The sequence below is a fragment of the Clarias gariepinus genome, chromosome 11, assembly GCF_024256425.1.
Source record: "Clarias gariepinus isolate MV-2021 ecotype Netherlands chromosome 11, CGAR_prim_01v2, whole genome shotgun sequence".
NCBI lineage: Eukaryota > Metazoa > Chordata > Actinopteri > Siluriformes > Clariidae > Clarias > Clarias gariepinus.
The window spans coordinates 17,707,501-17,722,739 of record NC_071110.1 but is presented as its reverse complement, the minus strand read 5'-3'; the positions used below and the strand labels follow the sequence as shown (position 1 = coordinate 17,722,739).

The 15,239-nt window shown below is 37.0% G+C and overlaps 1 protein-coding gene across 1 annotated transcript; it reads right to left on the bottom strand.

Annotated features, from left to right (window-relative positions):
- Positions 1–1,254: 1,254 nt before the first annotated feature.
- On the bottom strand, positions 1,255–14,322 carry tbx4 (T-box transcription factor 4). Its single transcript, XM_053507427.1, has 9 exons — positions 14,194–14,322; positions 11,219–11,364; positions 10,948–11,042; positions 7,352–7,471; positions 6,050–6,197; positions 2,591–2,743; positions 2,390–2,478; positions 2,079–2,314; positions 1,255–1,913 (listed from the first exon to the last, which is right to left on the bottom strand). Exons 2-9 carry the CDS (start codon positions 11,360–11,362, stop codon positions 1,255–1,257), a joined length of 1,644 nt encoding a protein of 547 aa, XP_053363402.1. The 5' UTR covers positions 11,363–11,364; positions 14,194–14,322.
- Between the last annotated feature and the right edge of the window lie 917 nt (positions 14,323–15,239).

The window sequence follows — 15,239 nt, the reverse complement described above, 5'->3', positions numbered from 1 at the left end:
GCTTAAGATCGTCTCCCTTCCCGAATGTTTGGAATCTATAGGTAAATGGTGGCACAATGATGTCCAAAACAGATTGTTAAACCTCATTCATTTATTAACCCATAACAAATAATTCATAAACCCCAATATGCCTTCTATATTATACTGACATCATATAGCATGGGAGATTTTGTGCTTCAACACATTATTGTCGCTGAAACATTTTGAACATAGTTAAACTATAGTTATTGGTCTTTTGGTGCAATCAGTGCAGTGCTTATGCATGGTTACATCCAATGTAATTGCAAGCACAACTATAAACATACACCAATACACAAATAAATATGACATTGCTGTAGTCATTAGATCAATGCTTTTTACATGCTATACATTACTCTTCAAAAGTGTGGATTTACCACTTTAAATAATATAAAATCCATTTTGTTAGGGACACTGGTGGCTCAGTGGTGGGTGTTGCGCCTGCCATGCGGAAGGCCCCGGTTCGATTCCCAGCCAGTGCCCAAATCCCCCCAGCCACTGGACGCAGTGCCGGCCCCAAGCCCGGATCAATGGAAGGGTTGCGCCAGGAGGGGCACCGGCACAAAACCTGTGCCAAGTTTGTTGTGCGGACTGGATATTCCGTTGTGGCGACCCCTTGCCAGGAGCAGCCGAAAGACCAACAACATAAAATCCATTTGGTTATAGGTCCATATACTGTAGATAAGATATTGTAAACTGCAACTTTATATGCTTCAAATGATTTGCCAACATGATCTACACTGTATTGCATCAATATATTATCACAAAATAAAATTTCCGAAAGAAATATCAAATATATTTGAAAAATTAAGATTAAATCCCAAGGCAGGTTTTATGGCAAAATGTCTATACATATAGAGTACATTGCTGTATATTTATCATTTATTAAAAAAAAAAAATCCCTTTTTATATGGCTTATATTGTTTGGATTTAGATTGATTAAGATAATAATAATACTTATTATTATTATTATTATTATTATTATTATTATTATTATTTATCATTTATTAATAATAATATATAAAAATAATAATGACAGGACTGGTATCTCCAAATTTTTGAACAGTGGTGTATATTTACAAATTCTATACTTTTTATATCAGTATGATACTTGCATATTGACTTATCAATTTGGAAATATGGCTGTATAAAAAAATAATTTATTTAGGCGTTCTTAGAGACAATGTGACAGAGAAACTTCAGATAAAACAAAACAGTGGTGTTATACATCTCGTCTTAGCTGTCAGTCCAGTGGGACCCAATACTGCTGAGGCCCATTTGATACTGGTACACTGGCTCTCTTGATGATGCAGGGCTTTGGGTCAGGTAGGCTGAGAAATCCCTGTGGACTCTCAGAGGTGACCCAGGTTTCCTGTTGTACAGTGGCAGGTGGGCTGATCTGTCACATGAGGAAGCACCAGAGGGGGAAGAGGAAGAGGAGGAAGAAGAAGATGGCACTGGTGGCAAAGCAAAAGACACCAGGTCCGGCACCTGAGGTGCAGGTTGTGGCTGTTGCATAGATGCTGGGTGATGAGCGACAATGGATGCAGTGGTGGCAGTGCTTGTTAAGTGGGCACTGAAGGGCTGGTATGGCACAGCCTCAACAGTCTGCATACCATAGCGAGGATAGGGCTGCACCGATGCCCACATGTTGCAGTTCAGGGAAGGTGGAGCCATGTCCTCTGTACCAGTTACACCTACAGCTCCTGCCTCACCATCCATACCTCCATACATGCAGGCCTCTCTAGAGCCCAGTGCTTCGCCACAGTAGGGATGAGACAGTAAAGAAGGATCATAGGAGGAAGAGGAGCGAAAGTAGTGCTCTTCTGAAACTGCTGAAGGGGCTGTGTCAAGGTAAGGCCGCTTGCAACCCATGTCCAAATGCCTGTTGTTATCTAGGAATAGAGGCAGTTATGAAACAGATTGCAAAATCAATTTTAAAATTAACTGTATTAATGTTTAAATAAACTTGGCTGTGAACTTGTATTGAAATATACTGTATCTAAAACATAATGATGAAGACATAAAGACAGATTTTACCAGACACTATACTGCAGTACCTTTATGTTTGTAACAATGGTAAAGCAGACTGGACTCTCTGCCAGAAGGAAATGGGGTAGATAGATGCTCATGTTGGTCGGAACTGGACAGGGAAACCCCACTATCATACTGATAATGAGAATGGACCTGTGAGTGACCACCCAGTACCCCTGCAGTTAATTTTCCAGCCAGGTGGGGATGTGATGTGATGAGCCGTTGCCGTGCCATGTTTTTGGAAATCACTGGGTAGTCCTTCCTGGAAATATGTGCTCAGATTTAAAACTGCATTTGGGTTTTTTTTACTTAAAAATATACATTTTACTGTGCTCACCCTTGGAGTCTGGACACTCTGAGGTCTCCTTCATCACTACCACGAAAACCTTTGGCAAAAGGATTGTTCTCAATCTTTAACTGGGTAATCTAAAAAAAACAAATTGGCTTTAGCCTTGTTTATCATATGTACATCAAATAATCTTCTTGTACATATTTGATTACATTGGCCATGTGATTAATAATGTAACCTAGAATTTACCTTATGGTTTTGATAGGATGTCACAGAGATAAATGAGGTTTCATGAAACACATGGGTGCAGTAGGCAGTGTTCTTGGAACCAAAGGCGTTGTTTTCATCTGCTTTCACAATGTGTAATCTGGGCTGGTACTTGTGCATAGAGTTCAGGATGATCTGAGAGTAGAAGTACATTGTCGTAAATCTATTCGAAATAAATGAGTGTTCTCATGCACAAAAAGACAATGCTGGCCAATAAGTGCAAGTACCCACTTGTAATAAGTACAAATAGCCACTTGTGACAGCTTTAGTAAAAATTTGAAGTTAAATCTGCTCTGCTTCTGTAATATTGTGCCACCTCTCTTCTGTATGCAGTGACAATAAATGCAGTTGTTAAACCAACTGTACTGACCAGTTAGAACATCAGTATAAATTCTACAAAAATATCTACAATATATCTACAATTTAAAATATCTACAATATTTTTGTTGGTGCTTTTTTGCAAAAGGTAATTCTTAAAATCAAAAATGGCCTATCTATGTTTAATAAAAAATGTTATGTTGAGAAAAAAAAACTAAAGATTTACACTGTATGAGTATAAGTTTCTGGACACAATAAAAAGCAGCTTGGTTACAGTTCCATATGTTCTTTTGAAAATTGCATTTTAAGGATTCCGAATAGTGTGTGTGTGTGTGTGTGTGTGTGCGTGCGTGCGTGCGTGCGTGCGTGCGTGCAAATGTGAAAGATGTTAGGCCACTCTGGCACCAGTCTTCTCAGAGGGGCTGGCTGTTGGATGCTCATTGGAGCGTTAGTTCAGGGTCAACTGCAGCACAGCTGTGTCAGAGCCAATGAGCATCAAAGTCATCCCTTTTATAATACAGACTCCCTGAGCTTCTCTCATCAGATGAGTCACAAACTCTAGTGTGTGCAGAGTTCCCTGATGTCGACCTGAGTGTCCCACTACCCATGCACTGATTCTTGCCATTTCAGACTGTAACCACCAGTTCACTGGCTCAAGCATGTCTGTGGTTGAATATAGACATTTGACCCCTGGATTGCTCTTTGGTTGGCTGACATGAGGCTGACACTTTGGTTAAAGCCACTTGTTTATCAAGTGAACATAAATATTTTAAGTTTTGACTAACTGGTGTTGCTTGTTGCCCAGGTGTTAGACACCTGTTAGTCTAATTGTTTTAACAGTGTAAAAACTGAGTAAATGCTAAGTTTGTTGTTTAAAATGGGTAAACCAACATGAATACCAGAGAGATGTCTGTGAAAGAAAAAAATCAAGCCACCCGAAGCTAAGAAAATAGGGAGAATTGACTAGAGCCAGTCCTCAAGCTACCACTAGGCAAGGTGTAACAATCCATCACTCTAAAAAAGTAGAGTGTAGGGAAAGAGTTTTTACTCATAATATAAAACTTACCAAGGTCATTAATCAAGCAAAGTGGAGGTAGTGTCATGTCTTAAGTTTGCATGGCTGCTTCTGAAATGTTCATCTTTATTGATGATGAAACTCATGAAGGTAGTACTAGAAAAAATTCAAGTCTACACAACATTGTCTGCCAATTTAGAAAGAAATGCATCCAAATTAACTGTGACACATTTGATTATGTATTAAGACAATAACCGAAAACACACTGCTAGAACAACACACGACTTTATCAAGGCATAAGGTGGATGATTTTAGACTGGCCAAATCAATCACGAGACCTTTAACCCAACTGAGCAAATGTCTTTACTGTATAGCAAAAACCACAGACATGGCCGTGCTAATCCTTGCTTTTTGAGGGAAGTTTGTTTTTTACTTTTTGAGGGTATATGCTGCCTAAGTAGCCTCCTTGTTTCATAGAAAAAAATGCAGTACAGTCCATAGTTCCAATATTGTGACAAATTTGTAGAAAGTTTTTGTTCTGTTTATACTGTTTTGTCAAACTCCTGCATTAAATATGGTTTGTGATACTAGCTATAGCAATCAGGCATGACAACTAGCACGTGAAGTTAACAGCACTGATAATGAACTATACACCAGTAAACTGGTGACATGATCATGGAAAACCAACGCTCATTCATGACTGTGGCAACCAAAGTCCAACCCATCCAGACTAATTCCACAGAAAAGCTAATGTAGCATAAATCACTGAAAAAAAGCAATTTTCTGGCCGCGATAGAAAGGCGCCAGAACACCCGCGCACCACAACATTTCATGCATTCCAGTAGGCAAAGAGCAGACACCACTGCATGCCACAAGGGTCCAGAGCAGTCCTGGTGACACAAGAGGAACACAACACCTAGGTGGTTTTAATGGTAATGGTTTTAATGGTATGTCTTATTAGTGTAGACTACAGTGGCTCCTAGTGTGAGAAGCTCTTGGTTGACCACAATATCCCTGCTGGTGTGGGCGTTTGTAGAACTCAGCAGCCTCTTACTGGCCTCATTACTCGCCCTTATCACTTTCCAGTCACTCAACTAATTTTGACAGATCAAGCCTGCATGAATCCGACAGGTTATGAACCTAATGAGCTTGCCTTTGATGCAATGACTTCAGACAAGCTATCCCAAGGGCCCTCTGGGCAGCACTCCCATGTTCACACTCCTCACCTCTGTTTTGCTCTTCCTTTCCCTTTATCCCAGTCTATCTGGATTTAATCCATTATATGAAGTTAACATAAATAATGTCAATACCCCAGTTCCGCCTGTATACCTAATCCAGTATTCCCTTCTATCTAATTCTCCTGGTAATGTTCCATGTGTTGTGTTGATATGACATACTTAAAACCACTGTCAAGCCTTTTTCAGTATTTAAGTCATTTGTCCCATAACCACAAACCATTACTTAAGATTTTAATAACAATGTAATTGTAACACTCCCGTTAAAAAATCCCAGTCTATTTTATATTTAACCAAGGTCAATATATACAATACTATTGCTGCTCTTTACATTAAAACAACCTGTGATAGCATGTATGCTGTCTCATGGCTTATTTCTATAAGAATTTATACAAATCATTTCAACAGACTGTCTCTCTCAGACTGGTTAATAAATTAGTGGGGAAAGGGAATCCTTAGATAGTCACTGTAAGAATGCAGATGTTAATGTTAGCATTCTGTTACTGATGTGGTTGAGTAAATTCTTGAGATTGATGTGACTCCCTAAAACATGCTGTCACTAACTTTTTCATCTGTTCTTTCTTTTTTCTTTTTTTTTACTCCCTGATCCACTATATTACTAAAAGCACTCACTTGATTTCCAACATGGCTTTCTTCCCATTTTCTCTCCTTACTCTTAAGAAGACAGATCAAGCAGTTATATAATAATGTTAAAAATAGCACAGGAAGTGAGAATTGTTAGAAAATAATATAAATTTAACAAATTGGCTGGAGTACAGTAAGAACTTGCTTTGGAAGTTTTCTATAACCTAGATTTATATAATAATGTAGTAATAGGTTATGGTAATGTACCTCTCTAAAGAAAACACTTACATGTCCAAAAGGGTCCAGGTGGTTATTTGTTAATTTTAGCTTTTGAAATGAGACCAGTTGCCTCATCCAATGAGTTCCTGTTGCAGGAGAGTCAGGGTGGACGTAGAGCCGCCCGGGCATGGCTGGCTCTGCTTTCCCAGCCACCATCCTAAATAAATGTAAGAGAATGGAAATTTTTTTACAAAGCTGAGGCTTCCAAATGTAGCACTTTCTCACTTTACGGAATCTCTTTCTGACATACTACAACCATACTTTGTCTACAGCAAAAGCATTTTTCAATAATGTCATGGAGCTACAGGCAGTCTAAGGAAGTCTTCTGTTTAGAACACTATTATAGATTTACCATAGTCATGGTTATATCCATAGCATGAGAGAAATAATTTCTCAAGACCAAGGGTGGCTGCTTTGACTGTAACATCATTGTTAATCATGTGCCTTTAAGGTGTTGCTGAGGAACTCCAGAACCTGGCAAAGGCTGAAAATCCCAGTCTATCCTGCACATAGCTAAAAAAAAATGGTCATAAAATATGGGTTCTCTTAAAGGAATGTGCAGTATATAGAAATGAATGGTTTTGTTTTTGAGTGTTCTGTATTTACACATTCAGTGGGGCCAATTGTTAATACATTTCATGGGTTGCTTTGGTGGCACTGCCAGAAGCACAGGGTCACATAAAGGACAACATGTAATAGCCTGTTGCTCTTAGCCCGTTGGTTTTGACAGGCTGCTTGCCAGCAACATGGAATAATTAACTGTGTGCTAATGACAATTCCCAGCAACAGCTAACATTAAGCAATGTAGCAGTGGAGTTGTATTGTAATCAGAGATCATTTAATGAGCGTTTCACTCCAGAGACTGATACAGAATTTCTTATAGGAAAAGTTTAGTTGTAATGATCTGATTTTACATTAGAGTTAAGTAATGGGGACACTAAAGGTGACAGAAACCAGATGTGCCACGATCAAGAGCCTTACTTAAGACAGATCTGAAATAGACTGATGGATCTACTCATGCAAAGATTGCAGATGTGAGTATAGAGGAGATTTATGTATGGTTCCTTCTTCAAAGGCATGAGGATAAACACATAAATAATGTAGACATCTTAAAACAGGATAATGCACGCTAATCTGCACCCTTGCAAACTAGTTAGTGAACTTCAATTGCCTTAAGGTGCAAGCTACAGTCCAGCTACCTTTAAAGTTAACAAATACTTACGAAAAAAAATTGCTTACAGTACAAAAAAACTAAAGTGGATTTAGAATTGAATGAAAAAAATAAGAAAACAGCAAAGGCTTTTGACTTACCACTTGTTATCGCAGAACTTATAACGATGATCATCAGCTGGAACAATGTCGATTAGGAGGATGTACTTTGTTTTTGGATTCATTCCTGTGACTTTTACTTTGTAGCTGGGGAACATCCGCCTTCACACAGCAAAAACACAGGATGTGTTTACATTTAGAAACAGCAAAGGAGCAATAAATAATGTAAAAGGTTTTACTTCTACTTGCAGCATTTAAAAGTAAACTGACATATGTGTGTACAATGAACACCTTTGCATCTTTTCATGGCATCTCTTACACATAACACATCAAACTTTTTCAAATGTCACTTTTATTTGCATTATATCATATAGGTTTCCTTTCCTGTTTCCTTTGTCTAGATCAAGTGCTTTTCTATAGACTCTCTCTGGAACTGATTTTTTTTTTTTATCTTTGAATAACCTTATATAAATCACTGCTACAGTACCTGTAGGTTTTTTCCTCAGTGATAAATAATGTCTCTTTGAATTTGCCTATGGACTCTTATGTGTAAGAGCATCAGAGGTTTACAAGAGCATAAGAGTTTTACAGTGGAATGAGCTGAACAAAAAAATAGCAATTCTAACTGTAGGACACATAAGGTGATAAAAGCAACACAAGCAAAACCAGGATATAAAAATTATAATATACAAGACAATCCAGTTGTAAAACTATATCATAGTTTATATCATATATGAGTACTATATCAATGGAGACAAAAGGACTTTTTTTTCATCCCATGTGCGTCAAAGAAAGATACAAAAGGAACTGGTGCCCATATAAACCTTAAGTGCTTTTTAATGGTGGCTCAGAAAAGACAGCAGTTTATATAGCACGCATGTCACTGGCCTCCAAAAGTTCCACCATAGAGCATCAGTTTATCTAGGGCTTCCTTTGACAACAGGTTCAACCAGCAGTCATACATTTATTTTCGTCTCTATATTCTAAATAAATGGCTGCAAAAGTGCAAGCTCTTAAGTTTTTGTGCAGGAATAAAGCTTCAAAGGCCCATGGCTGAAGAGTGGCATGTGAAGGGCAGCCAAGATAACATTAGCTCTAATACCCAGAGCGAGAGCTGGGATTGCAGTGAGGTAAGATCAGTGTCTGGTCCAGACCAAGGTAAGCTCTGTGTCTAGTCCAGAGCTGAAATCCAATCATGGATATCAAGCTGGATGGGGTAATCCCAGAGAAGTGCTTTAAGCTGTAGGACCATCAGAAACAGAGCTCTCTGTAAGATTGTACTTTAAAGCTGGTTGCAACCAGTGTCTTTTCCCTTCTCAACGTCTCCCCATAGTGACTTTTTTTTAATTATTGTCTTTGTCCCTTGTTTCATTATGAATGTCAATGGAAGTTGGTTGATACAGTATATACTGTAAAGAAAAATGTTTAATTAATTAACGCAGCCTGTTTTTAATATTCAAGATCAAGCCTTTTTGTATAATTTCCAAATTTCTCCAACCAGAAAATTAAAGTATTTTTGTTAATATTTATGAATTTCGCTCTAGCAAAATGTTTTTACATGGATGTGTCATCTATATACTCAGTATGTGAATGTGTATGTGTGGAATGGTAGAGGATAAGGAGTTTGTCAGCATACGCATACTGCCAGCTGTTTCTTTTAGCATGTTCCCTCTCTCTTTCTCTCGCATGTCTGCTCTGTCAGTGATCCATCCTGTCTGTGGGAAGCGGCAGAAAAGCAAAGATCAAAAAGATGGGGATGATGGAGCACTGGGGCCCATTGGAGCCTGGGAGACACTGATCAGTGCCCGTAAGCACACTCACTGATGGCGTGTGTACACTGAGATGGCTCACATCGGCCGGCTGCTCTCACTCTCAACAGCCATGAACACGCTAGAGTCTTGGACATGGTGGTGCAATAACAAGCCACTCACGATCACTCTTAGGAGTTCTTCCAGAGTTCAACTGTGTATAATAGACACCCTAAGGGTGTGGACTGTTTTCTAACTTACTATCCTTTCGCAGCACAAATAATATCTAATCTTATTCTGCCTAAAAAAAAATCTAATTTATTTATGTGGTACATGATCTTATCCAAAGGAAGAATGAGGAACTGTTAAATAAAAAATATTATGATTTTGCAAATAAATTTCTTATCAATTTTTATAGAAAAAGTTTTATAAATTCCATGTTCCAGTTAATTTACAATTATTACATTAACAGCATAATTTGCACTTTGTATTTATATATTGCAATTTGTAGAATTTTATGTACAGTGTTGTTTGGGCAGTACAAACAGATTTGTTTAACAGGATTTTTTAAAACACCTTTAAACAGATTTCTTTTTTCTAGCAAAAACAAATTACCTCATGCTGGTTCAAATGTTAATGATGCTAGAAAGATGCAGTTTTGCCGCTTAAAAGACTGAGCAAAAATTATCAGCAATCTATCAAGTTTCTAGTTTAAACTTGTGTTAAAAATATTTTATTTGGCTTGACTTGCAATCATCAATCAATTCAGTTCAGTCAACAATTAATTGTACAGAGTTTATTGTGATTAAAATGAGAGTCATGCAGTTCACATTGTATCGCTGTCGATGGGTAAAGTGTAAAAATCTTCTTTTATTTTCCCTCTTCACCTGTTTTTAAAAGAAATTTGTTAAAAAATTAATAGTATTTAATATAGATGTAACATTTTTATTTAATTAAGTGTGCACTGCATTTTGGTATACTCTCTACTGTATTATTCATCTAGTATTGTGGTCATTCACATTGCGCTCTAACAATACTGACTGTTAATGTGCAGAAGCATCCAGCGTGAGCCAGTAAATCATAGATTACTCAGCGCAGACACAGCTTACTTGACACCCTTGGTAACTGAACACTATGATGAATACTACTGCATGAAATCAGTTCCTGTTTATGTAACAAGATCCATTCACAGAGGTACGTTGGTGATTTCTGGTAAGACTTTACAGTTTACCAATATAGTGACAAACAGCTCTTAAAAAAAAAAAAATGATGGTTATTGTTCGAACCCGGGTAGAAACCTTTATTCTAAATCTTCTTTTTTTCTTTTTAAATATGTTCACCTATCATAGAAATACTGCCCGAGAAAGCAATCCCTCTAGCAGCTGTGTGACAGTGCACTGCTTAGCTCTTCAAAGAGGAATTATTGTGCACTCTATCAGCTGGATAAGGGAGGGCCCATTTTTCACAGGGTTACAGCATTAAAGAAAAATTGTGGCGACCTTATACATTTCCCACATAGAAACCTTGAGAAATGGCAGGCTATGACTGGCAGAAGGCATTGACTCATTCTCTTTTTAATGCTCAAGCTCCTGCTCCTAATCCTTGTTGTGCATTAAATCTAGCATACACTGCAGCCATTTGTGTTTCCAATTAAACATTCATGGACATAGGAATTCACCCCTGCTTTATGTTGGCAGAAGATTTTACAAATGTTTAATCTAGTGATGATTTTGTTAAGTTATTTAAAATGTTAGAATAAATGGTTAACTATCAATATTTATTTTGTACTATTAGTTTAACATGTTTTTGTGAGGTGCTTTATATCATAGTTAATATCACAAAGCGTGGCAGTCATACTCCCTTTCTTTTTGTGAAGGGTAACTCACTCACCTGCCTGCTTTAGTGATGATCATCTCTGTTCCTGCCTCATGGAACTTCTTCCAAAGTTCCCTCTCATGAAGAATTACTTTGATGTTCTCGATGTTCTTCATGCGCAAAAAAGGAGCACAGCGTTTAGTGTTCTGTTTAATGAACTGAAAATTTTTAATCTTACTCATTTGATTGCTTCACAAACTCCTCATATATAAACTCTCAGCACAATAATGTCACTTTTTATTGTTTTTAAAAAGTCAGTCTAAAGAATGTAAGAACATTGTCTTACCTGATCAGCTTCATTGTTGTGGTGGATGCTCGCGGCCACAGGTAAGCCCAGATGTGAGGAGTCTGTAGCAAGCTCAGCAAACTCACCAGACTGTGCCACAGTCACACCTTCATCAGCCACAGCTGAAGCCTTTTCTTGGAGCATCTCTAAAAATGTATAAAGAAATGTGTCAAGTGAGTACTACTATAATTTAGATTGCTCTGTCAATATAATTAAAAATTCTTAAGAATTAAAAGATTTTTTAATGTTTTATATTTGTATTTTAATTAACAGTTCAATTAAAATATCGTTAAACTGTTATTTAACTATTAATTAGTAAATGTTTTGCTTCATAAAAATATATTCTAATTACTGTGATAAATAATAATATTTTTGTCTACATTTAATCACTGTTTATTATCATCACTGGTAAAGGTGATGTTTAACCTTGATTTAATGATGCAATAATTAATTTTTAATAATTAATACAATAAATAATTTCCAGAACTTTTGAACAGATTTTTTTTTAATCTAATAAAATATTTTATATGCATAATTATTATTGTTAGGGTACAGTATTATTACTTGGAATTTACTTTGGGATCAATAAAATATCTATCTGTCTACCTATCTATGTATTATAAAACATAAACACTGTAAACTTACTTTACTTTCATATTTACTCTAAAATATACTTACATTTCTAAAAGTAAATAACATTTAAAATATTAATAAGTACAGTGTTTAAATGTGATTTATGTAATGTGAATCTATATTTGATTAACTATTACTTATTTTACCTATGATTCTACAAAATCTACACAGTGTACAAAAAGAGTAGCTGTGATGTTTGAATAGAAACATGAGCTGATGATGTATGGGTCCTATTTTGGTGCTTGAGAGTACAGTTATATTATACAGTACACATCATAAATGCTAAAAAAAAAATTGAGTAACATTTACATTCTTAAGAGAAAATGTCATAATATGACCTGGAGTCTTAATTTCATGGAAAAGGTTGAGATCCATTTGTTCTTAAAGTATTGCCTGCCTAAATATTTATATTTCCAACATTACTGCACAGTTTTATGTAAGGAGGCCTAAACACTGCTGATTCCATTAACAAGAGGTCACCATCTGAACACCCTCTCTCACGACCCTTCACTGCTCACTCACAAACATCACATGAAAGGTACAGTTTATAGTGACGTTATCGTCATTGCCTGTTGTCACTGTGTTGCATATTCCAACTAGCCAACCGCTCATGTGCTGAAGCCCTATGCCCATTTTTCCCTCTAATCTCACACCTTTAAACAGTGTGAGTGCACACCCTTCAGATAAAAGGAGAGGAGAAGGATTCCATGTAAACTTGGGCAGACATTTGCAGCGGCTAATAAAGATAAGGCCTGACAGCTACAGTGAAGCTTGAGCAAGTCATCAGTTGATTTTTCCAGTCTAAAATGTCCCTTTCACTTATGCTGTTTAACTAAGCCCAGTGAGCAAGAGCTATGTTTATATCTCTGTCACTCTGGACATATAATCTTCTAAACTATTCTTGAAAGATACTGGTTTTTGTGAAATGGGTTTGGAGGGAAAAAAAAGAGAGATCGCCAAACTTGCATCCACTCTTTCAATGCAGTTATAACATTTTGTATGAATAATATATATATATTTTTTTTTTTTTGTTGGTATAATAAGTTGTATTTTTATAAACTGTAACGACCTGTGTTTATAACTGACAAGAACAGGGGGTGATTGAGGCTTTAATTCCTGTCCTGGCTGAATAATACAGGTATCATGCATGTTACTAAGACAGCACTCATAAATTTCCATTTGACCTGCCATCTTGTCCTGTAACTTTCATCCCCATGTGATGTGCTTGAGGCTCAAAAAACACAGATTTACAATAGAGCCCAGCATTAAAGTTCCCGTGTGATCGGATAATTTTTTTTTGCCAGTCACATGAGTATGACTACATGGTGACTACAACCCTTTATCTTAAATGTAAAACACATTCAGTAGTCTTGTCATATTGCATTGCTGGCAAATATAATAGATAAAAAATGTCTAGAAACATTAGAATAGATTTATGCTATGGTAACTGTTTAAATGTTAAGCAAAGCATATTAGACTCTAACTTATTAGGTACTTAAAATCACTACTAATAATTTTGTATTCAGAATGGAACGATAATAAGCGTCGTTTTTACAATTTTCCTCATCGTAAAAAAAAAAATTACATAGCATGGCTCCCGTATTTTGTCTGTCTGTTTTGTGGATTTAAATAGTTTAAATAATACTGACTTATAATTCTTAAATAAAATAAAAATCATAAATGTGTCATAAAGTTTTAGCAAATACAAACTACTCTTCGGAACACAATGTCATTCAAATTAGAATACGCGAATAGGCCAACTTTCTCTCTGTCTGTGTTTTCCATTGAATGTGACTCACAATGCAGCAAATATTTAATATACCGTAACGCTGTTTTTGTTTGTTTTAACAATATTTAATATTTCATAATGTCTGCTTACGGACACTAAATGTAACCTGTTGTCTTTAATTGTAATCGCAGATTCGAGTTGGGAAAAAGTAATTAAACATTGCTGCTATCTAACGCCACCTGATAGAACTATTTTTAGAAAATATTCCTTAAATGTTTTCTTAATAAACACTTCTTGATTATTAATTAATTTACACATCTTCATGTTTTAATATTTTTAAACTCCTTCCAACCGGTTAGAAGTTATATAGGCCCAAGTCTTGCTGATATTATTTTTAGGCTGTCTAATATTTTAGACACCACATTAGACTAAACCAACTAAACACTGAACAGGCCTGCAGCTCTGGTACAGTATGTGAAATTTCTTCATGAAAACATCGCACGTTTCATGCAAAAGTACATTTGATTTTTTTTAAAGCAGCATAAAACATCAAATCTAATTAACTGTAGTTCGGATATTCATTCGAGCCCACAAACGGAGTAAAAAATATTACCTCATTAAATCAGCTATTATGTGCTGAAATTCGCCTCCATCTCCTTCCAGAAAGCAGAACGAGTCCTCGGTGCGGTTCGGCAGGAAGTTACGTCCTGGTTAATGCGCGCGCTATTTGCTGCTCAGCATCTCCAGCGTCAAGGCGATATAACGGTTCTGTCTCGCGCGCGCGCACACAACGCTCAGCTCAGCAACACACACCGAAATACCCCGCAGTGCAATCTCTCAGCAGAGCAGCAGCGGCAGATGCCTTAGTGGGTTTTGAGCAGAGCTCACTACTACACAATGTTTTCTTGAGAATACACACTATGCTGAACAGCTTGATTTGTTAAGACAGTAGGGGTGAATTACAGAGCTCTCTCACGCTCTCTCCCCCTCCCTCATGTCTCATCGCTGACGTCGCACTCGATAATAACACCTATAAGCGGCCCTCAGACTCGAGCAACTACAACACAAGCGATTATTCCTCTTCTGCAGACAGCAAGTTATCAATCGAGGCGCAAAACACGGATCCTTCTCTCATCTACCGTCTCAGATGTTGAGGCTTATGGCTAAATCAATGGCACATCTTCAAATAAAGAGGCAAAGACAAATAAAGTTTTATGTCGAGATGTTTTAAACCTGTTATCCAAATACAGTAGATCCCATTTTTGTGCAGTGTGTTTCAAGGTCAAGAGCACATCCTGTCTGGCATTTAAATAAGCTTCATTTGAGTTTCAATTCTATTGAATTTTGAATTCGAGATCGAATTTGACTGACGAGAACTCGTGCTATATACCCAGAAGCATACCGTAAGTACTGTATCTCTGCTACCATGGTTTGACAGGCCATCTGTAGTTTTTGTTTCCTCTGTTGCTTATTTGTATCTGTACGCGCAGGATTTTATTTGAAAGTGGTTGAGGATTTTGCTGTAAACGCCTGTACATTTCCAGTGAAATATGATTGCGGTTTTGGGGTAAATTACTCGAAGCATAATGCTGAAAGATCAATAAATCACCTGGCAGGCCGGTGCAGCTTTAGCTTTATTTCTGCGGCTGACACGAGCAA